The sequence below is a fragment of the Lygodium microphyllum genome, chromosome 5, assembly GCF_053477565.2.
Source record: "Lygodium microphyllum isolate KBCC chromosome 5, Lygodium_microphyllum_v1.1.10, whole genome shotgun sequence".
NCBI classification, from domain to species: domain Eukaryota; kingdom Viridiplantae; phylum Streptophyta; class Polypodiopsida; order Schizaeales; family Lygodiaceae; genus Lygodium; species Lygodium microphyllum.
In genome coordinates, this window is record NC_141139.1 from 4185524 (window position 1) to 4210644 (window position 25121).

Genomic DNA, 25121 nt, shown 5'->3' on the forward strand with positions numbered 1-25121 from the left:
GGGAAATGGCAAGTATTCTTCAAGCTACTCTTTAGGGAACGTGCCCATGTCTACCAGGACATAGACACATGCGAACACTTTGAGCTTAGCATCTAACTCGATTAAGCATTCTGCAATACTTCTATGTTCAACAAGGGCTTGCTCGTTGCTATCTCATGCAAGGTTCTAGGAGTTTGCCTAGGCTTTAGCATAGCTGGGGGCTCAGCCTAGATGAGCAAGATTGGTCAACGCTAGGACTTCTTATGCTCTTGGGGTTTCCATGTTTCTCCTGAGGCTTTGTCATTGCGTCATGGTTCTCCTTGGATGTGACTGGTATAAATTTGTCACCCTGTCGTGACAGCATTGTATCCACTCTTGATTGGTCAATGCGAGTTCTGTTGTCAGTGGATTGAGTGCTGCAAGAAACCGTTGATGGTAACAACTGCTTTGATTTTTCAGAGCACACGGATGTGTCTGAGGTTTCACTGCTATTAGGAGAGGCATCAATGGGGTCATTGGTGGATGGACTCGATGTTTTATTCCTTAGCTCTCCAGCGCTCTTGGTGTCAATGTTCTTGGGGTCCACAACCACCTGTAACTGCTATTGTTTTTGCTGTTTCTCCTCTTTTTCTTGGTCAGTGAAGGTGCATCTCTCAATGACTCAGGACCTTAGACTAGGTCAACCGTTGATGTATTTGGTTGTGGGCCTCAGCATTCTCTTTCTCTAGTGTGTCCTTATGGGACATAGCCATGGCCTGCTGAATAGCCTCGCTAGGTTGTGAGGGTACAACTGCCTCCCTTTTTGGAGAGTCTAGCTCTTCCCTTCTATTTAACTCATCCAGCCTAGACTTTAGGTGCTTTGGAAGTTCTGGAGTTGTCAATGAAGTTGGTTGCGATACCTCCTCTACCCTTCTTGACTCTCCCACTTCATCTCGACTCGCTCTTCTTTGCTTAGTCTTTCTTTCTTCTCCTTCTGGCTCTTGTCACTCTTCTTTTGCTCCCGTGGTTTAGCCGCTTGAGTAGGTGGTACCTCTGGCTCTCCACTGCCATATCTGATTGTGGAGGCTTTCCAAGCAGGCTTTTTCCTTGCAAATCGTGCAGTAGAAGTAGGAGACTCCCCACCAGCGCTGGTGCTGCGGGCTGAAGCTAGGAGCGCAGCTAAACTCTTGATAGTTTTATGCACAAAACCGTTCCAATCCACCTCCTCTAGAACTCCTGTAGCAATGCTCTCTAGTAATGGCACCCCGATTCTGTTCATTAAAGCATTGTATCTCTGTCCTGAGAAAAGGGCGCGGACCATTTTAGCTTACATCTTTGTTGCAGGGTCTGGAATATCAGCCAAACTGATTCCATCCACTGCGTGCATGTCATCTTTTTTTACTCCCATCATGGTATATACATCTCTTCTTGCGCACCTCTCCTTCTTGGACACAAGCCCCAGGGCTTTCTCGACGATAGCTGCATTAAGAGGCACTTGCACCCTTCTTTTCGGGTCACTAGTCCTTACTGTGATCCTTACTGTGACCGTGCCACAGCTCCTACCTTCATCAAAGCTCCTTAAAAAGTCAGTGCACATGCTGTAATCTACAGCCTATCTGACCTTTTTCACATACTTTTGGAGGTTGCATTTATCCACCAACTCCTTCACTGCCGGCTCTTCCAACATGGCATCGTCTAAATTCAGGGTATGTTTGAACGTGAACTGGCTAAATCCACGTGTCTCAACATTGATCCCATACTTTGTTGGCTCCTCTTCAGTGAATGGAAGTTTACCCCCCTTTTCTTGTCCTGCCATGGTAGGTGCGTGTTATTACACCATGCCAATATTAGCGTTATGAATTGACTCATCACTAACAAAAACCCAAGAAAGAATGCGTGTGACAATTTTTCGTGCTACTTCAGAGGTATGAAACTTGGAAATAATTCAAAAGCAACATCTATTTCCTCCTTGCATTCTTTCCTATTTAAATTCAATTGATCATTTTCATCCATCACTACACCTTGCTACATCACTTGGCTCTCACTTTGCTCCCCCCCCCCCCCCTTCCTTAAGTTTTAAAGGAATCCTTCCTAGAATTAGCAAGGGAAGGAGGACTCACATGGACTTTGTGGAGCGAGTTACTTGGCCAACAGCCAAGTATAGAGGTTAGGGTTATATTCAAGATGGGCATGATGATCAAGTTCACATGGTCGTACGGAAGCTTGGGTGATATAGGTCAAGACATCATGAAAGATGTCCCCAAAGTTGAGGCGGCTAGCAACGTGCAATTCCTCTTCTATAAGGAATTGGTCAATGTAAGGGTGGGCTAACACATGGTCATCTAAGTGTATGTTGCATGTAATGGCCAAAACCCTAAACGAAAGAGGTGCCACATAAGTAGGGTCGTGTTCAATTGTTTTGATTGCCCTTCTTTGCTCGGCATTGGTCATGATGCAGTAGCCTTTTTTCTTCCATTGGAGTCGCAAGGCATACCACAGTTGTGAGAACAAAGAATCATAGCTGGCAAGCTGCGTGAGCTCCTCCAATTCTTGTTCAGGTGCAGAGCGAGCAGGCTTGAGTTACGAGGTAATTAGTCTTCTGAGAATGGCTTGCTCCTTTGAGATTTATCCATTAGCAATTAATTCAACGACAATTTTGGGGAATTTGACGGTCATAAATTCGTAGTCTTCCCAAGTGCATGGCAATGCACGAACATTAGAAGCAAGGGATTCATCGAGAAGTCCTAGGTCAAGCCTCTCATAGCTCCTAGCAAATGTGGTGAAGGTGTCATCTAACACCTTGATGCATGTCACTATGTCATCTCCTGAGGTCTCAACAAGATCCTTGGCCACTGAAAGGAAAGATCATCTTTCATAGGAAGGCCTAAGACCTACTGGTGGTGATGATACAATTGGGCTGGACAGTGGTGACTCCATTGATGGCGTCACAGATGGGACTTTGCACTCAGAAGCACTTTGAGATGTTGCAGGGGGCTCCAGTGGCATAGGAGGTGTGATGCATTCTATCTAAGCCAGCATGGGGGTGCTCAACTCCTCTGACATGGATAATTCTAGGACATATAGCTTTGGACAATAAATGTGTTGGGATTCATTAATCACAATCGGTGCTGGTCCAGCTTGCTTTGTAGCCTGGGCTCCGTATGTGCAAGCCTCTCTAGCTAGAGTGAGCTTATTCACAAGTTGTGCTTCGTGCTTTCTAGTGCTCAGTGCGAAAACAAGCTTTTTCTTTTCTTGTAGTGCACCTTTGGTGATGAAGTCAAAAGTGAGGTGCAGATGTAGGAAATGCTCAATACAAACTCCACTCTTCCCCTCACGTTCATAGCCTGATATGGCTCTAACCGCAGGTTCTACCTAATCTAAGGTCTTACTGAAAGTCCATGCTACGTTCTCTATTCTACTTCAGGGTTGGTTGGTTGGTTACAGAAAGTCAAGTCAAGTTCTAATTTCGGTCCACTCAATGTCTAGTTGTTTGGGGTGAATCCTTGGTTATCTTGTCTAGTCTCTAGCTTCTAAGGGCTAATTTGGGTTTCCAAGGGGGATCAGAGATGTGAACCAGGTGGCCAGGACTGTCTGACAGGTTCAAAAACCCTCTATTTTAAGTTTTGGTGAAGTGGTCTAATTCTCATAGTTGGACGGGGTGGTCCAATTCTCACAGTCACACACGGTGGTCAGATTCTCGCAGTCGAACAGTCCGACTCCAGAAATCGGGTGGTCTGATTCTGGGAATTGGACGACGGGTTGGTCCGACTGCGCAGACGACAGCCCGTGAGTTGCACGCGATGACTCAAGCTCAGCGCCTACTCCATGGAATCATCTAGTGCCTTCCAAATAGGTGCAAAACACTACAAGGAAATGCCAGACATACCTAGAATCACTATGGTGCTCGAATCGAACGGCACTCCAAGGATCTCCCTGTAGCTCTCTCTCTCTCTCTCTCTCTCTCTCTCTCTCTCTCCATGGCTCTCAAGCTCGCTCTCTCTCACAAAGCAGAATGTCAAATGTGGTCTTTCCTGGTTCCTTGGGCCTCTTATTTCCCCATCCCAGCCTGCTGTAACCTCAGAAGCTAATCCCTCACACTCTTCCAACCAGAAATTTGAATTTGTGCCCCTATTTTCCTGTTTCCAGCAGCAGCAGAATCCTTTATGTTTTCCTTCTTTTTTCTATCCTAATCTTAACCTAATACAACAAAAATCGAAAACAGAGATGGAGATGGATAGTCCTACTCTAACATTCAACAACAAATCAAATTACTTACTTGCTCCAAGGATTAAAACCTCCTAAATCCCCTAACTATCTCGAGTACCGGTTCGGGCTGCAAACCCTACTTCTATGCTCGATTCAATGCGCGCAGTGCTCGAGGCTCGATTTTGTCGACAACCGAACCAAAATGAAGGGGAGCTACGGAGCTCTACCCGAGACCTATGGACCGCTTATTGATCAAGCATTTCAAGACGAGCAGCCATGGCTACCTCTCACATAGCCGACACGCAATGCCTATCTTACTGGTGTAGTGAGCTTACCTTGATGCTCGATCGAGTTTCCTCCTCTCTCTTGCACTCCGGTAGCTCCACGATCCTTGCGGCAAGCTCAAGCAACCTCAAGCGCTCTCCGTCAAGCTCCATCCTCCATAGCCGCGCGAGAAAAGAGAAGAGAAGAGAAGAAGAGAAGATGAAGAGAGAAGATGGGGAGCTTCTTCTCCACGATCCCTCACTCTCACACACTCACTCCCTCAATCCCTCACTCAAGCACAAGCAAGAAGGCAAGAAACAAGAGAAGAAGAAGAAAAAGCTTTGGCCACACACAAGAATGAGCTTCTCATTCACTTTTCAACTTTATATACAAAACCCTAAATCCCTTTTGGGCGGTCATCCCCTTATCCCCTTTTTTACATGGCCGGCCGTGGCCTAGGCCCTTTTTCCCATTGTCCTCCTATCTTCCTATCTTCCTTCCTACCGCCCATCTACCTTTACAAATTGCACGAGGGTGAGAGCCCGGTGCTCCTTAAATTAAATCACGATGCGCTTGCACTCTTTTATAAAAGTAGACTTGCACTTTTCCTTGTGCGTCTTTCTCCCTTATTTGGGACTTTTCTGCGCTTCTTGTGTTTCTAGATTTTCCTTGTGTGCCTTTGTCTTCCGTTTCACTTTTCCTTGGCCTTTTTCTTCTGCTTTAGCTTTTCCAGATTTTCCACCTTGTTCATCTGACAGTTAACACTACCAACTTAACTAATCAGTCCAACCCAAAGATTAGACCCATAATGGTCACCTTTTTGCCATCCGGTCGCATAGATCTCAACTAATATACAAGTTAGGACTCAACCAATATCCATGCTCACATTTGGCTTCTCCTCATAATGGGGGCCTTACAACTTTGAGCACCATGGATCATTGGTGGCACCTTATAAGGGTAGGGCATTGAGCATATCTAACAACTGGTCCTTCCTCTTCAGGCCCATCTAAACGCATAACACGAAGTAAAATGGAGTAGCAGAAAGCTGAGCATATTATAGAGGATCATCTCAAGAGAAGAAACAAGAAGGGAAGAAAAGGGGCAAGCAGCCCGGTTATAGGTTATAGTCAGATCTGAGACTGCCACAAACCTTAAAAAAGTCTTGGAAGATTGCATACTCGGCAGTAGAAAGAATTCACACTTGGAGAAGTTCTTGGAATTGCAAAGTGTGAATTTCATGATGCAATCATTGATATGCTGAAACGAAAAACACAATTTGATGGTGAACTTTTGCAAGCATTGATGCAGGTTGACAAAGACATAGAGAAACATCTTCAAAGGGAATATGATTATGCATATAATGTTGTTTTAGGATAAGATGATCCTGAAAATGGGTTGAATGGAAGTGTAGACAGCAAGCTTGTGGTTGAAAATGGTATTATGGGCAACACTAAGCATAGAGAGAAGGTTATGTATAATAGGGATGTCCATCAACAAGCACATGAAGAAGATGATGCTCATTTTATTCCAAGCAGTCATTATTCAGGAACGCATTGGGCTCATGCTACAACACAGACAATTGTTAAAGTGTGAGAAAGAGAGACGCCTTGCATAGCTCTATTGGATCATGGTTCCAAAATCAATGTTATGGCATGCAACTTGTATGAGAATGGAGGTTGGCCAATTGATGTAGATCTGAGATGGCGCATGCGGACAGCAAACAATTCATCAGGGGATCTTTATGCTGCTTGTCGGAATGTACCCATGACTATTGGAGATGTTAGGGATGAATATCATTTTTTTGTGCAGGATTCATGTAGTTATCCGATGATTTTGGGGTAGCACTATATTTCGAAATCAAGGTTGCAAGCAAAAGCCTTGGATGATGGTTCTTCATATGCTCAGGTTCGGAGTAAAAACAATACAAAGATAGTACAGTGTCTCACTGTTTGTGTGAATCATCCCCACAATCGAGATAGGCTGTGGGATAATCCTATGCCACCTAATGCACGAGAGTTTAAGGGTTTTTAGACATCACTGATGTAAGTGGAGGCTATGGCAATGCCTCTAGGAAGATAATTATGTCTCCAAGAAAGAGGGAAACTGTGTTTGTGTCTGGATTGCAAGAATGGACAACATGTAGTCTTGGTAGTTTTAAGAATATTTCAGCCATGTGCAGGGCTAAAAATAAATATGTAGGATGGGTTGAAAAAGAGCTGAAGACCTATAGTTTGATGGCTACAAATGAAGGTACCTCATGGCTATTTTTAGGGCTGGTTGATGTTGATATAGGTGGCTGAAATTTCTATAGCAATTAATACTGAAAATATGGTTAAAAAAAGAGGTTATTTATGTTGACACTTTAGACATGTATGGAGTAATTCAAGAGTTTGCTGAGCATGAATATGAGAATATGAAAGAAGAAGAGGTAGAAGATGAAAACATTGACATGGCAGAGGATATTTCTTCTAACACTACAGATCCATAAGACTTTGGCACATGCCAAAGGATGTGCAGGTTAGGAGGGGGTGGATGTCGTGCCACTACATGCACACCATGTGAAAAACTCTAGAGTTCTGCTTTCTTACTGATCTAGAGAGCCAATGCCATTTTAAACATTAGTGTTAGTATCCTTAAAGTGGATGGTCCAAAAATACTACATTTTTGGATAAGTTTATTCAATTTTTGATATTTTAGATATTATCTCTTGTAAAAATCTAGAAACTATAGATAACTTCTAGAATAGGATGACATGTAAAAGAAATCATGTAGCTTTCAGCCATTTTGAGAAGATTTTATGAAAAAAATAGGATTGTCAAAATCGTGCGATGCGCGATTGTTGTTTTTAGGCAGTGAACAACACTTTGAAAGTGGGAGATGAAGAAGAAGTGATCTGGCAAAATGCTGGTCAAGTGTCCTAATGTATTACCTCCCTTTCAGAGCCAATGGAGACATCTGATTGGTGATCTGAGTAGCATAGAGGAAGGTTTTATTTTATGCATGTTTTTGTCTACAAGATATATATCTTCTCATAATGCAAAAATAAATTAGCAGGCTTCACCTCTGTGAGTATTCTTCTACATCTTCTATTTCTTGGAACCCCTTCTCTTCCATCTACTCCTCTCCCTGAATCTCCCTTCACTCTACTATCTCTTACCCCCACGATAGACTTTCGACCCCAAATGATCCGACAATATGCTGCACACACACACACACACACACACACACAATATACACCACTATGTGCACTCACATATTTATCCTTAGCCTCTTATTTTCACACACACACATACCCTCCATTAGGACCCCACACGTGAATGGGTGGTGGTCCCTTTCATACTACCACCCATTCATTCATCTTGCAAGTATGGGTTTAGTAGCATGTACTCTCAGCACACATACATTTTTTATTATCTTCACAAGATTCTAATCTCTCAGGACAAGGATATAAGATTGTATTTCTACAAAAGCAACTATGCATTTGGGTCTCACATTGACCTTTTTCATATAGGGGTTGGAAATGTATGTAAGGTATTTTTGGAGAAAATGGGATACTTTGCATCCCCATCTGTGGTTCCCTTCTTTTTTGCTAGGGTTTCCTAGCTTTAAAAACTTCTCTCCAATCACTTTCGTCCCCTTTACTTCCCACCCTTGAGGATAGCTTTTGAGCTATGCACAATGACTGAAAAAGGGTTGATATCTCAAGATTCTCCTTGTTGCCATACTTCCTCTTTGTACTCTCATCCATTATTAACTTGCATTCCACCCAACCTTTCCTTGTTGGATGGCTTGATCCACCTTGAGATGCTTCCACATTTGAGCCAATTGCAGTTGTTTTCTAGTCTCTACCATGACAACCATAGCATAAGCTTTGGGACCTTTTGGTGGATTTATGGTTATTGCACCTCTTTGAATTTGTATCTTTCATAAGCTAAGGTGTCAAATATTTGGATTGGTTCTAACCAATTTTGATTATAATTTGAGTAATTGATTTATTGTCCTTTCACCTTTCCTTGAACTATACAAACTTCTAACTCACTCTAATTTCTAATATGGCTTTTTATTCCCCCTACTAACTGTCTATAGGAGTATCTATTCTTTGATGGATTAAAGAGTTAGATGACTATTGCATCTACCATTTCACAACTTTTTACTTAGTTATTTTTATTTAATTTATTTTAATATACATGTTGGTATGTCTAGCCTTGTCCCAAAACCAATGATTTGCCTAGGCATTGTGATGACTACTTTCTCACTATAATGACTATTGCTATATCTTCCCATGAGGAGATCCCTTTTGATCTTGAGCTATGGAATAGAATCTTTATTAGCATGGTTCAATAGAAATAGATGAAATTGGTTTAGAAAATATTGTGTATCCATCCTATTGAGAATATGTGTCGAAATATTTTCAATACTCATGTGAACCTTTTTTGCAACTCCAATTCTATAGAAATAGATTCCAATGTTGCCTTCATGTGATGGCAAGAGCATAATTAGGGAAATGATGCAAGAGCATAAATAGAGAAATTGGTTTGGATAGATTCAATACACAAAAATTCAACAAGAGAGAAATCTACTGTGTGCTTGAGATAGATCGAATAATTTTTGGGTTCCTACAACAATCCTTATTTTTGAATTGTACATTTTTCAATTGTTGGCTTGCACCTTATATTTAGTTTTGTAGTCCTCTGCCTAATCCAAACTGCAGTATACTTGGAACTAAAAGTTGATGGTTACTTTTAATGTTACTAACCTTTCAAGCAATCCCTATTTCCAAATGATGCTTTTGTTTATCTTTGGTCTGCATCATCTTGCACTCCTCTATTTGATTTGGATTGTAGTAGGCCTAGCATTAATCAAATCATAGTATGCCTTCATCAATGGACTGCTTGCTTTCAAATCCTTTCTTGCAATTGTTGGTCCTCCTTATAGGGCATTCACTACATCTATCTACTTTCTTCTCTCTCTCATTCAAATTATTGCAATCACATAGGTCATATAGTGGTGCCAAAGTCATTTCATTGCAATGGTATTAGCTACTTGCTATCCTTACAAATCTTTCAAGAGGCATGGAATATTGAATGCTCCGATGAACTCATCTCAGATTGTTCAGAAGGTATCTGGAATCTGAAATTCCCACTGCAAGATAGGCTGTTTCTTTACCATGGATTACTGGGCACAATGGTGGATTAATGTGCACATGGTAGGCTGCATATCTAAGCTCTTAGTGCTGTGTTCCTAAAAGTTGGCAATAACTAGATGGTCTGCTACATGCCACAAGTTGAAATATGGACAAATATCTGTCCATCTTACTAAACCTTGGACAAACCTTGCATTGCTAATAGCTTGGCAAGCAGAAGTTGCCAGCAGAAGTTTAACACATTGGAATGTAGCTATGAAATTGTAAGGCTCAATGTATCAACACATGATCTCATACTGCTGTTTATTGTTCATCAGCAAATAAGCCATACATCTTACTGACACTCTGTTCATCAGCAAATAAATCATACATCTCAACATAACCTTCAGATTTTACACAAACCACTATTGTTCGTAAGCAAATATCGAACCGAGACAACCAACACAACCCTCAAATCTTCAAAAGTTACCAGTGCATCTACAAAGAAAAAGTAAGTATCAACCTGTTCAGAAAATCCATAAGTACTCTGTGCCAAAGACTAAGTAGCAACAGAAACATACTTCAGCATATCACCCTGCTCAAGAAATATTCAGTAGCACAATATTATTTTCTTCAGAGGAGGAGAAACAAGATCTGGAAGATGAGAAATCAGTCCCCCTTCTTCCTTCAAGGACAGAAGATATGGAATGAGAGGTAAACCATCAGTTCCATACCTCCTCCTTGCACTTCCTCCCTCCAATTTTTACATCCTTAATAATTGACAAATAAAATAACCTAGAACAAGATGTAGGAAAGACCCATTTTGATTTCCTATGGTAGAATTACCCTCAAATTGTAGATGTGTGCTTAACCTATCCACTATGTTTAACCACCTCAGTGTGCAGACCTTGGTACACATGCATTCCAGTGAACACAATACAACCATATGGATCTCATGATTGTCATGATTCTGAAGCTGTCATGACACTGATGGCTGCAACAGAAGACACCATTGTATTTATGCCACATTCGCTAAGCCCCCGACACAGCTTGTAATAGCCTTGTTCACCCCAATGGGAACCCCAAGAGTTTTTCAATATCCAGTAGGGTTTGTAAGAGAATCTGAGCATCGAGTAACCCCTCTCTTGATAACCCACCAGAAGCACACCATGGTTGACAAAGTTTTTACTACAAAGCAAAGGGCATGATACTCCCCCGATATATGTCTGCATGAATGCTGCATTCAGCGCCACTGTCACCAGATAAAAAAGGTTTTTAGCACAGAAGAACTTCAAAAACCACACAACATGAAACAAGCAGTGTAACACCATTTGCATCCCTTAAGTCTTGTACAGAAGCCCCCCAAGAAGAATTAAATGATTAAAGGGCCTATGAACTTGGAGGAGGTCTGAGTGTGCTGTCAATAAAAGCATTCATTTACCTGCCAAAGGTCCATGCTTCACTAGATTAGCTGCAATCTGATCTTCATCAAGAGAGATTATGCTGAAGTTTCCCAGTTTCACAGCAACTTTGTTTTTGTTAAATTGACACTGTCCAACTGTGGCCTTGTAAGGATAGTCCTCTGCCATCATCAGACCGCCAGCCTCCATGAGATATTCATATGCATTTGTCATAAGCCCACCTCGACATCCTGAATCACACGACCTCTGGTCTGCTGGATTGCACTGCAAACATTGCATCATGGTGAGCAATTCCTTTGTAATCATGTACAAAATGTATGTGCTTGCAGGAAGAATTTGAATGAGTTGGCACTTTGCCAAATTTTTTTAGGTATGGAGCTGCACAAGAAAACATCTAGTGCATGTGCTTGCAGGAAGAATTTGAATCGAATGCGCTCTTGCAGACAATCTCAGCATGGAGCTGCACAAGAACATAGCTAGACAAGACGGCTTTCCTATGACCTTCTGAATTTATCAAGATTCAATACTTAGTATTGTGCATAAAAACACAATGATCATGACTCCTACAACCAGCCACTCAGTGCTATGTGAGCTCACCCAAGATTCCTCTCCTAGCATGTGGCATACACGCCTCTTGGCATGTAGCACTCCAAGTAGACGTCTCCATCATTGATACCAACAAATCACCACCTCTCCTATACTCTACAATCCAACTCCACGTCAACTTGTCATGATCATAATGACCATGACTTCTTGTTCTCTTCCCCACCATCTCCCCCACCGATTAGTCCCCCATGATCCTCAACTAGTACATGTGTCCCCCCCCGCCCACTCCCCCCCTTTCCCCAGGGGGTGACGAGACTCACACTTTTTGATGTGGTTGCAATGATAAAAGTTGCTTAGAACAACTTGAGGAATGAGGGGTCACCATCCCTAAAATTTAGGGAGTTACTACTTTTGGACCCGAGAATCTGTTCGCATTATTATCTTTGCTTTTGCACGAGGATTAATTCTCTGGTCTGTGTTGAGGTCAAATTTTGCACCAATCATGGAGAATTTTAAACCGGAAGGTTTAAACAGGAAAATTATTACATGTATGCCATGTGTCACAATTTGGACACAAATTCCCAAAAGAGAGAGAGCAGCAACGTTGAATGCAGGAGGGGCACATCTGACCGTGAAATTGTTTTCGGGACTGAGGGCAGATTGCTGCAAGTACATTAGCTATGGAGAGTACTTCTTTGTCTCTGACTCATGTGCGGAGGTAGAGCTTACTCCCTCTGGTCAACTCTCTCTCTATTCTCAAAGGAAATGCTCTGCATGATGGGCTGATTCAATCGAATGTACAGTTTTGTATTTTCTTTGCTCTTCTGCTGAGGCAAGAGCCTCACTGTCTAAGTTCAGGAGTAGTTGATTGCTTCTCCAATGCAGGAACTAAAGAAAGTGATGGCCACGCCACACAGGAACAGTGTTTTCAGCTCTGATTTAGTGTTGTTTGTGGGACTGTTTTACTGTTGGAATGATCCTAGGGTCAAAGGGTTTGTAGTCCAACTGGTATGGAACAAATTTGGAATGGAATAAGGCAGTGAACAGGTGAAAAATAGAAAATACAGAGTTTTGCAGATTGCAATTCTACACTTGAATTATCGAGTTACGGTCACAGAAAGTGCTTTCCTACTTGGGATGTTGTTCTGGATATGCTTTACTGTCCTTGTGCAACTGAAATTTACTCAAAAAAGATGAAAGTCAACTATTCATAGGCTTTATACTTTGGAACTTTTTTTTTTGCGGTAACTTTCCATCTTTTAATTGATAAAGAAATATTGAAAGGGGCGCCGGACTTCACGGCCAATCTAGTGTTGAGCAAGGGAGTGAGGTCTTTGTTTGTGTGTGTATTAAAAACACCAGGTCTTAATTGAAGGGACTACCACTTTATGTGAGTCATAGATTGGTTTCATGGTTCCACCCATGGGATTTGAATTATTTTTTGTAAGAATTTAAGCTTGGACAATTTTGGGTGAAAAGGCCATACACACAGGTTTTACAGAGATTACAGGTGAGAAAGACTACGAGATTTTTCTTGGATACAGCATTTGCTGGATACAGGACTAGAGAGATGGCAGACATGGACAAAGGCAAAGGAAAACTCCCTCATGAAGAAGAATAGTTTTTCTTCTGCTCATAGACACCGAAGAGAGAGAATTGGTGCACAGGTGTCAGCACCTTCTAGAACCGAGATTGAACCACACGATGAGGAGCAAGAACAGGAGGACTTGTTTATGGCACAACTCCTCAGTATGGTTGGCTCTTTCGAAGTCATCACATCATACCATGGAGCGCTCAAAAAGGAAAACCTCTAATGTGGATGAGCATGTGGAAAAGACAACAAACATGGAGACAAGTCCAAACATGAAGACAAGTCCAGTGTAACAAGAAGCACAAGCACAGGACCAAGGAGTGAATGGTCAAGGCAGTAATGCACAAGTGGCACAGCAAACTATTCCTCCTCACTTTGCTACCTATCTTGGTTACTTTGGTGGTGGGTCAATTTTTCAAGCAATGGCTGGATTACCCACTGGTTATCAGGGATACTTGCCCAGAGGGCCACCAGGAATGATGCCTATTGAAGCAGTGAACCCACTTTATGCTAGTATTGGTCTACAGCCCAGTTATCAAACTCTTTAGAGTCCTTATTTGATGCCTAGAGTACAAAATGCAGTGGTGGTTTTTTCTCAGCCTAGTGGGCATATGGCAACTAAGACATGTGAAATTAATGCTGATAATGCACCTAAGGGACTCCCCTTTTTACAGCCACCTATCTATGACAACCTAACACCAAAAAGTGCAAAGCCTAAAGACTATAAAGAGGGTGGTCATGCATTAAAGTTTGAAACCTTCAATGGTATGCAAGATAAGTTGAAAGCTTTGACATTTATACACGAGTTTGATGCAGCTTACACTTGAGGGAATTTTACTGAGACTTCTAAGGTGTGGAAGGCTGCAACTTTTTTGAAAGGTAATGCTTTGCAGCATTGGAATATATTGTTGATGCAAGGATATGCATCTGCCACTTGGGTCCATTTTAAACAGTTGTTTGAAGCTTCATGGTTAACTAACACATTTGAAGTAGATGTCATGACTGCATGGCATAAATTGGACGCAGCAAATTGTGCGGATTTAGAAGAGTACGATAAGAAATTTTGGGAAGCACTTTTGCTTGCGAGTTCTTACAAGACAGTGCCCCTATTGTCGGAACAAATTGAAAAGTATAGTTGCAGTTTGCCCAAAGCCATCATGGATTATTGTACCGAGACCAGGGGTACAAATATGGTATAGTTAATTGAAAATGCTAGTGTGGAAAATGCATTGTTAAAAGGAAAAGCTGACAGCTTTAAAGGCACTGAAAAGAAGCATTCTCAGTTCAAGTAGGATCCTGGCAAGAAGAAGAAGCAATTTCCAGAAAAGACCAGCTTTACAAAGAAGTCTTTTTGGAAGAAAAGTTTTCAGCAGCAGCCTTGGAAGAAAAGTTTTTATCAGCGGCCTCAAACTTCCCTTAAATAGGGCAAAGGATAGAAGAGGCCACTTTTTGGCAAAATCATTTGAAGAAAGAAAGGCTTTAATGATGGCTGGGAAATGGTTTATATGTGAATAGAAAGGCTGTATTGCTTCTAAGTGCCCACAACAATCTTCTAAAGATGTGGAGAATAAAGATGCACCAAGTAAAAAGAAACCCAATATTGGCTTAGTGCCTGATATGGTGGGAGATCAATCAGCTGATGATGCTACAGAATTGTGCAGAGCTTGAGAAAAGATTAGAGATTCCACAGTGCTTATTTTCTTTGATCTTGGAGATCATGCAAACTTTATCTCACCGGCATTGGCAGCTAAGCTGGGTATACGTCCCGAGGAAATGGGACCAGTTGGACATGCTGATTTGGCATGCCCAGGACATACTGAACTTGTCACCCCCATTCTTAGCAAACTCCATATACACATTCAGAGCTATGTGGACACAGAGGAGTTCCATATTATGCCTTTAGAGGGCTATGATATTTTGTTGGGAATTCCATGGTGCCACAGGAAATTTGCTATCTTGGATACTTACAGCAGAACGATTACTCTTGTACATAGGGGCAAGACTCATGTGTTAGATGTGAAGCTTAAAGGAGAGTCCGTCCCAGTTGTTTCTGCTTTTGCAATTATTTCTGTAATGAAAAATCATATTTCTGCATACTTGGTTTTTGCAAAGCAAGTTAATAAAGTTGATAGTAATGTGTCTGTACTAGATGAAAGTAGAAGGGCTTTCTTGGATAAACTCAATGATTGTTTCTCAGATTCGTTACCAAGAGAGTTACCCCCCCTGAGAGGCTTGAAAATCATACCAAAGATCTTATTCCATGGACTAGTCCGCCCAATAGGCCACCGTACAGGGTCAGTGTAGTGTAGCAGAAAGAGATTATGACACATGTTAATGAGGTTTTAGAGAAGGGACTAATTCAGCCCAGTAGTTCTCCGTTTTGTTCACCTGTGTTGCTAGTTCAAAAAAAGGATGTCTCTTAGCGAATGTGTATTGATTACAGAGCCTTGAATAAGAACACGATCAAGAATAGGTTTCCGATTTCGAGGATAGATGACATTCTTGATCGATTATAGGGAGCAGGAATGTTTAGTAGGATAGACTTGAAAAGTGGATACCATCAGATTAGAATCAGGCCGCCAGAGGATATCGAATGACATTTGGTCTCTATGAATTCTTAGTCATGCTGTTTGGATTGACCAATGCTCCTGCCATGTTTAACAGGATGATGTATAGAATTTTCCGCCCTTATTGAAGTTTCATTGGCACATTCTTTGATGATATGATTATCTTTTCAAAGAATGAAGAGAAGCATAGAAAACACTTAGTTACAATCTTTAATGAGCTTAAGTGTAATAAATTGCTCATTAATGGCAAGAAGAGTGAATTCTTTTTGGGAGAGATTCACTTCCTTGGGCACATAGTTTCTAAAGATGGTCTGAAGATTGATCCTGCAAAGATAGAAGCAATTGTCTCTTGGCCAAACTTGACAACCGTTCATGATGTGTGCAGTTTCCTTGGCCTATGCTCTTACTACAGAAGATTTGTAAGACACTTTGCAGAGATTGCTTCTCCTTTACATACGCTTGAAAAGAAAAATGTCAAATGGCAATGGATTGACAGAGAGAAATCAACATTTAGATGTTTGAAGGGGAAAATGACTACAGATCTAGTACTTATTTTGCCAGATTTGTCTAAGCCATTTGTAGTGTAGTGTGATACATGTGGAAACAACATTGGTGTTGTATTAATGCAGAATGACCGAGTTGTGGCATACGAGAGCACTCTTTGTCGTTGAAAGGACTTACCAAATTTATGAGAAAGCTGTGATCCATGCACTTTCTAGTTGGAAGCACTATTTGCTTGGTGCTGATTTTGTAGTGCAAACAGATCATCAAACACTTAGATACTTTCTCACACAGGCTAAATTGTCAGAGAAACACATGCATTTGGAAAATTTCCTATCTATGTTTCATTTTCAGATAGTGCATGTGGAAGGCAAGAAGAATGTAGTTGCAGATGCTTTATCTCGCAAACCACAGGTGTTAGTTGTTTCAATTTCTTATCACCATGAATTGGATGATATGAAAGAGCAATATGTTGATGACGAAGATTTCTCCGAAATCTATGAACAGTTGATCAATGGCCAACATCATGATCATTATGTGTTCAAAGAAGGCTTTATCATGATGCATGGAAAACTATGCGTTACAAAACAGCTAAGGCCAAAAGTTTTATTAGAAATTCATGCTCCACCATATGCAGGACATCGTGGTATAGATGCTATAATCAAAGTGGTAGAGACTTTCTTCTATAGGCCAGCCTTGAGATCTAATGTTGATGCATATGTTAGATCTTACCTTGTATGCCAAAAGGTCAACTTTGATAGACAGAAGGCACCAGGGTTATTGCAATCACTGCCTATTCCAGAAAGGCCATGGGAAAGTATTGCCATGGATTTTATTTTTGATCTTCCAAAAACTTCTTCAGGGAATGATGGAATTTGGATTATCATTTGCAGATTCAGCAAACATGCACATTTCATTCCTGTCAAGTTAGGTGCGTCTGGTGGCTTCGATTGGGCGGCTCCATCCCGAACCCCCTAGCCTCGGGGCACATCAAGGGCGAGGCATACCTAGGCAGGTAATACTCACCTATGGTTAGACCTGTCACCCTAACCTACATGCATCGCATCTCCCTTATGCACAAATTGGATCCTCAACTATGGGGCAAAGGTTAAGTTAGAACACATGGTAAATATATTTATGCATAATATCTTCAAGTACCATGGAATGCCACGATCAATTGTAAGTGATAGAGATCCAAGAATGACTAGCTTGTTTTGGAAAGCATTCTTTGAAAACATGGGCACTACACTGAAATTTTCATCTTCTTTCCATCCACAAATTGATGGACAGTTTGAAGAAGCAAATTTGACTGTTTTAGATCTACTAAAGTGTTATGTTTTAGACCATAATACTTCTTGGGAACACTACTTGGCATTGTTTGAGTATGCATACAATAATACAATGCACTCATCTACTGTCAAAGCACCTTTTGAGATTGTGGAAGGTGGAAAGAAACTACCTCCCATTTTGCAAAAAAAAGATAACATTTTTGAAGGAGATCGTTATGTAGAAGATTGGGAAGAAGCATATAAAAAGGTCAAGTATGCCTTAGAAAAGTCACAAGCTAAATAGAAAAGAGCTGCTGATAGTCATTGTTGGAAACTCTTGTTCAAAAAGGATGATTGGGTCTTATTGCATTTTGAAAAGGCACGTTTGAGAAAACAGAAGGGCAAAGAACACATGTTTCCAAAGCTGAGTATGCGTTACTATGGCCCTTTTCAAGTCTTAGCGAAGATCAATGACATAGCATATAGGCTGAAATTGCTAAAGAATTGGAAAATTCATAATGCATTCCATGTGAGCCTATGAGGCCTTTTATTGGTGAAGTGCCAGAAGATATGATTCAAGAGGAACAACCCGATGTAGAGGAATTAGATGACATTCTAGTTCGTGAGCAGATCCTGGCACATAAGGATAGGAAAGTGAAAGGTAGAGTTATAAGAAGATTTTTGGTGAAGTTCAAGAACTATTTACCAATGGATGCCAAATGGATGGAAGAGGCTGAATTGGCAGATTCACCTCTATTATTGCAACTTTACCGAGAAGCTTTCTTGCTGGAACCTACAGTGACTTAGAATGCTTTTTGATGCAATGTACATTCTCTATTGTACAGTTGAATACTGCATCTAACTGAATAATGCACAATGTATGGTTTACACTTAGCGTTAACATGTGTATCATTGAATGAAATCTCAGTGCTTTGAAGTTGTATTTGTTACACTATAGTTGAATGATTATACATGTTGTGACACTAATAGTTCGGGGATATGTGCTATTGCCCTGTTTTGCATCCGGAAACATGTATATTAGAAAGGCTCCGAGTAACCATAGTTGGATACATGATGTGATCCTCCACCTATGTGAGAATTGAACTTGCAATGGCACAAATGGTAGTGGGGAAACTCCTACCATCTCCCCGTGTCATCTGTTAGCAAGTGATATATGTGATGGCATTAATAACATGGAGAATCTTGTTATCATCCTGTGTCATCCATTAGCATGTGTGGCATGCAATTGAGGTTGTTTGCTTCTTTCAAGAGGGGGTATGTCACCATATGGTGATACTTTTTGCAGTTACTTTCTTTATTTACTTATATAAATATTTTATTTTTCTTTTCTTTAGTTGTTGTTACTTTTTACCCCGCGAGTTCTCTTAGATTAAGTCGGGATCTTTGCATGGCCAAAAGAGGCAGCCATTGGGACAAATTGGACTAATGGTTTGTCTGAGCCTCGGGACCGAATTGAATGGGCACTGAAGAATATAATGCTAGTGGTTTGGGACTATGTGCTTAGCCACTCGAGATGGTGTAGGACAATGAGCCTGGCCAAGACAAAAGATGCACATGTGAGAATGCCCACGGAATAAAAGTCACCGTAACCGAGCCACATTACTCTTTTTGATGTGGTTGCAATGATAAAAGTTGCTCAGAACAACTTGAGAAATGCAGTGGTCACCATCCCTAAAATTTAGGGAGTTACTATTTTTGGACCCCCAAAATTTGTTCATGTCATTATCTTCGTTTTTGCACGAGGATTAATTCTTTGATCTGTGCCGAGGTCAAATTTTGCACCAATCATGGAGAATTTTAGACCGGAAGGTTTAAACAGGAAAATTGTTACGTGTATGCCATGTGTCACAATTTGGGGACAAATTCCCAAAAGAGAGAGAGTAGCAACGTTGAATGCAGGAGGGGTAGATCTGAGCATAAATTTTTTTTTGGGCTGAGGGTAGATTGTTGCAAGTACATCAACTATGGAGAGTACTTCTTTGTCTCTGACTCATGTACGGAACTAGAGCTTGCTCCCTCTGGTCAACTCTCTCTCTATTCTCAGAGGAAATGCTCTGCATAATGGGCTGATTCAATCGAATGTATAGTTCTGTGTTTTCTTTTCTCTTCTGCTAAGGCAAGAGCCTCACTGTCCAGGTTCAGGAGCAGCTGATTGCTTCTCCAATGCAGGAACTAAAGAAAGTGATGGCCATGCCACATAGGAACAATGTTTTCAGCTTTGATATAGTGATGTTTGTGGGATTTTTTTACTCTAGAATGATGCCAAGGTAAAAGGGTTTGTAGTCCAACTGGTATGGAATATATCTGGAATGGAATGAGACAGAGAACAGGTCAAGAAATAAGTGAAAAACAATAAATATAGAGTTATGCAGATTGCAATTCTACACTTGAATTATTGAGTTATGGTCACATAAAGTGTTTTCCTACTTGGGATGTTGTTCTAGATATGCTATACTGTCCTTGTGCAGCTGAAATTTACTAAAAAAAGATGAAAGCCAAATATTCACAGGCTTTGTACTTTGGAACATTTTATTTATTTATTGTAACTTTCCATCTTTTAATTGATAAAGAAATACCAAAAGGGGCGCTGGACTTCAAGGCTAATCTGGTGTTAAGTGAGGGAGTGAGGTCTCTGTTTGTGTGTGTATGTGAAAAGACCAGGTATTAATTGAAGGGACTACCACTTTATGTGAGTCATAGACCGGTTTCATTCGCCGCCTAGTGCGAAATTTCCTCTCGGCTGGCTCAGACGGTTCCAAGGATTCCTAGGCTAAGGTGATGTGGGCAACCATCATCCGGCATCGGTTTGAGGGAGGGATTGGGATCATCAACCCAAAGTTCTAGAGCCTAGCCCTTTTGGGCAAGCTAGTGGTCCGTGGTCTCACACCAGGTGGGCAGACCTGAAAGGTCCTTCTACAAGATGGTCTCTAGGAGTGCAGGACCAAGGCTTGGCGGTGGTTGGAGACCATCCTTGAGATGGATCTTCATGACTTCCCATATCATGCCACCCAAATCTTCCTTCCTCCGCAACTTACTTCGAGTGTGGTAGGGCCTTCACAAGGCCATCGTTCAAAGGCCCCCAGGATGCCAGGAGGAGGTTAGAGATCGGGACAGAATACAGATTGGCGAGCTCCCCCACATCTAGTGGGCTAGCTGGGAGGCTGGCCCTGCTCGTACTATCAAGACATGGTGGGAGGTGTATAGGATGGCGGATCGAGGTGTTGCAATGGGCATCAAGTTGTCAGCGAAGAGCTAAGGCGAGGAGGAGGGAGATTGACTCAAGGATCCCTCAGGAGTGGCTAGACCCCTCGATTTGAGAGCCGGTGGAGCTGGTGAGGTGTGGGCTACTAGATTCTCATTGGTAGGTATCCCCTTATAGGTGGCAGGAAGAGTGGGTGGTGCCCCCTATGGGACTTTCTTCACCGTGCAAGAAGGGGCGTTTGGTTCTTGACAGAGGGCAACAAGATGAGGAGATTGTTGTCCTTCCTTGGAGGAGGATTTGTGCGGTTGGACTCTAGGGGAAGACCTAGTGACTGGATCCTTATGTGCCCTGGGAGGTGTTTCGAGAGTGGCGCCTTTTGATATGAGAGAGCAGGCCACTTGATGAGTTGGAGTAGGACCATGGGGAGTGACTATGGCCAGCCACTTTCCACTGCCGTCGCCAAGAAGCCACTGAGATTCTTGGAGTACACAGCCAGGATTAGTAGACATGTATTGATGCAGGAGGACATGGATTGGGCACCTTCGCGTAGTAGATATTGGGTAGAGCACAACATCATGGATGCCTTCTGTTGGACTTTCTGGCGTTGCCTATGGGATGGATGGAGGCCAAGGAGGGTGTTGTATTTCCTTTGGCTTTTGGTACATGGGGGTATGGCTGTTGGGAGTTGGTTGGCTTAGATATAGTAGGATGGAGGTTGTAAGCGCTGCCCACAGCAGCACTTGGAAACTCCAAAGCTGCCTTTGGTCTTGCGAGGCGGCATAGCTCGCATGGAGAGGAGCCTGTTGTATGCTCCACCGTGTGGCACCCATCCTTGGATGTATCTCGTAGGGGGATTTTTGCTGGTTAACAGTCAACCAAGGCCGTCACCTTTTGTATGAGGCCAGGATGCAGGACATGATTTTTCTCATTGAGGTTGGGTCTTGTGTAGTGGTCGGCTTGGAGGCTTTACCCAACCGCCAAGTATTGGAGCCCATAGCAAAGCGCTTAGAGGTATGGGAGATCATAGGAAGTCTTATAGGATGGCACATTTGGAAGGCATATTAGTAAGTGGTTTTTGGTGGGGAGTGCCTTTCAGTATATGAGACTTTAAAGAAGCAACTCGCTATTGTCACAGAAAGTTCAAAAATTGCTCTCGACCGACACGTCGCTGCTCACACCCCCGCCATTGCAACCCCCCCCCCCCCCCCCACCCTGTGGCCCCTTGTCACTTGCCTCCTCCCCACTGGTCCTATGGTCCCTTGCCTGCATTTCATTTGCAAGGGGACTCTGCTCGACTACCTGCAACCATCCGTGTTGCCTCCCCTTCCTTCCCCGCCCTGGTTTCTCCCCTGTGCTGCCCCCAGGCAGACGTACTAGTCCCACCAACCTGACCCCCCAAGCATGGCCTCCACCCTACGGATCCAAGCTCCCCACCTGTGCGACTCCAACGACGCAATCACACGTGGCACCCAGTGCCCCACCACAGTCAAAAAATAGATCCCCCTGTCCTCGCTATCACACCCCCCCCCCCCCCCCCCCCCCCGCTCTCCCGGTTGCTCCCTCCACTTGCAGCAGCAACACCCCCTCCTCCGGCGGTACAACAGTGTGTTTGGTAGGTTTTTAGAAGGGACACGCAATGGAAACCTGTAGTCGGAAAACACCGCTGCATTTTTGCGAGTGCCCCCTAATCAAATACCTTGTGTATAGTCCTCTATGAGCAACAACTCATAGCAGTCTGTGCCACAGAGCTGGAGCTAAAAGAAACAAAGATCTTTGGACAAGTTGTAGGACACTCCCCGTCTAGGGCTCAGCTTCGGGACTGCTTCACTCCATGTTGCGCATCAGCATGGTGCAGATAGTGGAGGAGATTCTCATGGGGCAAGGGATCTTCATGGTATGACTCACCTCAGTAGACGCAACCTAGGAGTTAGTGGCCAGTTCACCCTATGCCTCCACGAAGGGGGTCATTTACATGGTCCCTTGGTACAGTGGTTTCTCAGTGGAGGCATTCATACTCCACAACAATTTCCTTAAGACATCCCGTCACCCTACTCTTCCCCGGACTGGCGATAGAGTATCGTCAGCTGTGGAAGACTTTGGAAGGCTCTTTGGCACTGTCCTTCCCACCTCTTTCACGGACGCAGTGACAGTTGTCACAGGAGTATCAAGGGTACGGGTGGCAGTGAAAGAGAGAAAGAACATACCACAACTTCTAGAGATTGAGGTAGATGCACACTTCCTTCAAGTAGCAGGTTATTGTGACGGGGCAGCCCAAGCAGTGCATGCATTGCCATGACTTTGGGCAATTGGTAGTAGAGTGCATGTGCTTCAGAGCCAAGGGAGCTTTGTCGACATGCCTACAGGCGGACGTAGATGGCTTCACATAGGTCTAGAGACGATAGAGAGGGAGACGACAGGGGGGCTGCAGCCAGCCCTTAGACACAGCCACGATAGCAGGCAGCAGGAGGGCGAGTATCGCCCCCCAATATAGCACCACGTGGGGCCTCCTCGCCCCACTCGGTAGGGACCACACATCTGCACATCCACCCCCCACAGAGGCGTCATAGGCGACCTCACCCGAGGGCTCACATCCCCCACCTCCTTAAAAAACCCCCCCTCCCCATGGTTTCCCCCTCGATCCTAGTCCACATCCCCCCCCCCCTCCAGAGCTAGCAGCCCCCCCCACACCCGCCGGGTGCCTCCGACGACCATCGCAACTAGTACCCCTGATCCCCACCCAGCATAGGCGAACCCCCCCTTCACCCATCCGCCCCTCCCCACAAGAGTAGAGGAGCCCCATACACCGAAATCCTCTACTCACCGGCAGTCTATCCCCACCCCACCCCCCTCCCGACACAGCCACCAACTCCTCCGTCCAAGCTACCTGTTACACTTTCCCGAGATAGGTGCAGCTGCTACCACATGAGTTCTTTCGTAGTGGATTATGGTCTTACCTGAGAGTTGCGGAGAGTTCCCACTACCCTTGGAGATGGGAATCTTCGTGGTACGCAAGTTGAGGAATGGCAAGGTCCATCTATTGGCACCACCGGATGGACCAAACTATGACTTCTTCATTCATATGTCTCACACAGGAGATTGGACATCGATCTAGATAGAGGAGGAGGTGAAGAGCCAGGTGGTAGATCACATCTCCCAGTGGATGGGAGAAGGTGGACTAACACTTTTCTCCTAGAAGTTGCCAGGCTGCATGATGGACATTAACTGGTGGGTTGAGGTTGAGGTCCCACATTTGAGCATTATCTTTCAAGCCCATCCGCAGTGGAGAGTGCGGATGGATGTGCTCGAGTGGCCCCTAGCACAGGCGGCACGTTTCTACCAGTGTACGGAGTCTCGCCTCTTAGCCTGGTTGATAGATGCCTTGGTGGTACCACGAGGCGCATCCATCATCCCCATGGTACCATGGGGGAATGGAGTTCACCATCCAAGCCAGCAGCGAAGCGTATATGCATGCCTCATAGTTCCTCTTCTTCGTCAACAGCTTCCACACCGAACAGATGCTTGTTCGGTCAGTCACAGGTCTCCCTATGAGTTTACACCTTGCATCCTGGAATGTGAATAGCCTTCACTATAGTGGGGCACGTGGTTTCAGGAAGTTGATTGTTCAGTAGGAGTTGCAACCTACCCTTGCCAGAGAGATTGACATCCTACTTCTACAGGAGCACAATCTCACTCCCGCCCAGGCCTAGCGGGTAGGGAAGGTCTCGGGCAATTCACACACTTACTGGGAGTACGCCATTAGTGCCCATGGTAGGAGTGGGGGCATATGCACCTCTATTGGCCCGAGTCTCATTGCCCATGTGCGAGACCACGGGACGATAGTGGCAGGGAGGGTTCTATGAATCAGATTGGATATTGGGGACTCGTGCCTTTGTCTATGCCCCTACTGAGGTTAGGACACGCAATAGGTTTTGGGTGGAGATTGCGACAGGACTCCCAGAGGTGGACTCTTGGATTGTTGGAGGAGACTTCAACAACCTGTAGGCTTTAGAGAACCAGCAGGGTAGAGGCAGAAACTACCAGGGCATGGCTAGGGAGAAGTAGGAGGCATGGGAGGTCTTTCTAGTGGCAGTAGGAGCATGTGATGCTTGGAGAGACCGTGCCTTCCATAGGAGGGAGAGGTCGACTGGACTTCTCTTGGGGATACAAGAGCAGTTGGACATGTTCTATGTGGGTGAGTGGGGATGCTCTCGTGGAGGCCAGGTTGGGGCACAACGTTGTTGGATCATTGCCCGGTTCTCCTGACACTCGATCCCCCAACATCTTCCCTAGACACATGATCCTGTTGGATCCTTGAATCGATCTATGGGAGGGAGGAGATGAAGAGAGTGATTGAGTAGATTTGGACCAGGAAGTGGGGCAGGAGGGACCGGATCGCAGAGGAGGTTGCAGAGGTCCTAGCCAAGTCGAGTAGTATTTGCCAGGAGGTAGCCCTA

At 43.6% G+C, this 25121-nt stretch overlaps 1 protein-coding gene across 2 annotated transcripts in view; it reads right to left on the bottom strand.

Annotated features, from left to right (window-relative positions):
* Positions 1-9977: 9977 nt before the first annotated feature.
* The window catches only part of LOC148035457 (putative cysteine protease RD19D), a 33861-nt gene continuing 18717 nt past the window's right edge, over positions 9978-25121 (bottom strand). Inside the window, exons 3-4 of one of the 2 annotated variants that reach the window (XM_087677411.1) lie at positions 10992-11235; positions 9978-10802 (exon numbers count right to left, since the gene is read on the bottom strand). In XM_087677411.1, coding sequence (XP_087533537.1) covers positions 10513-10802; positions 10992-11235 — 534 coding nt within the window. In that variant the 3' untranslated portion in view covers positions 9978-10512. The remainder of the gene's footprint in view (positions 10803-10991; positions 11236-25121) is intronic. The other variant, XM_087677412.1, reaches the window with a different exon arrangement.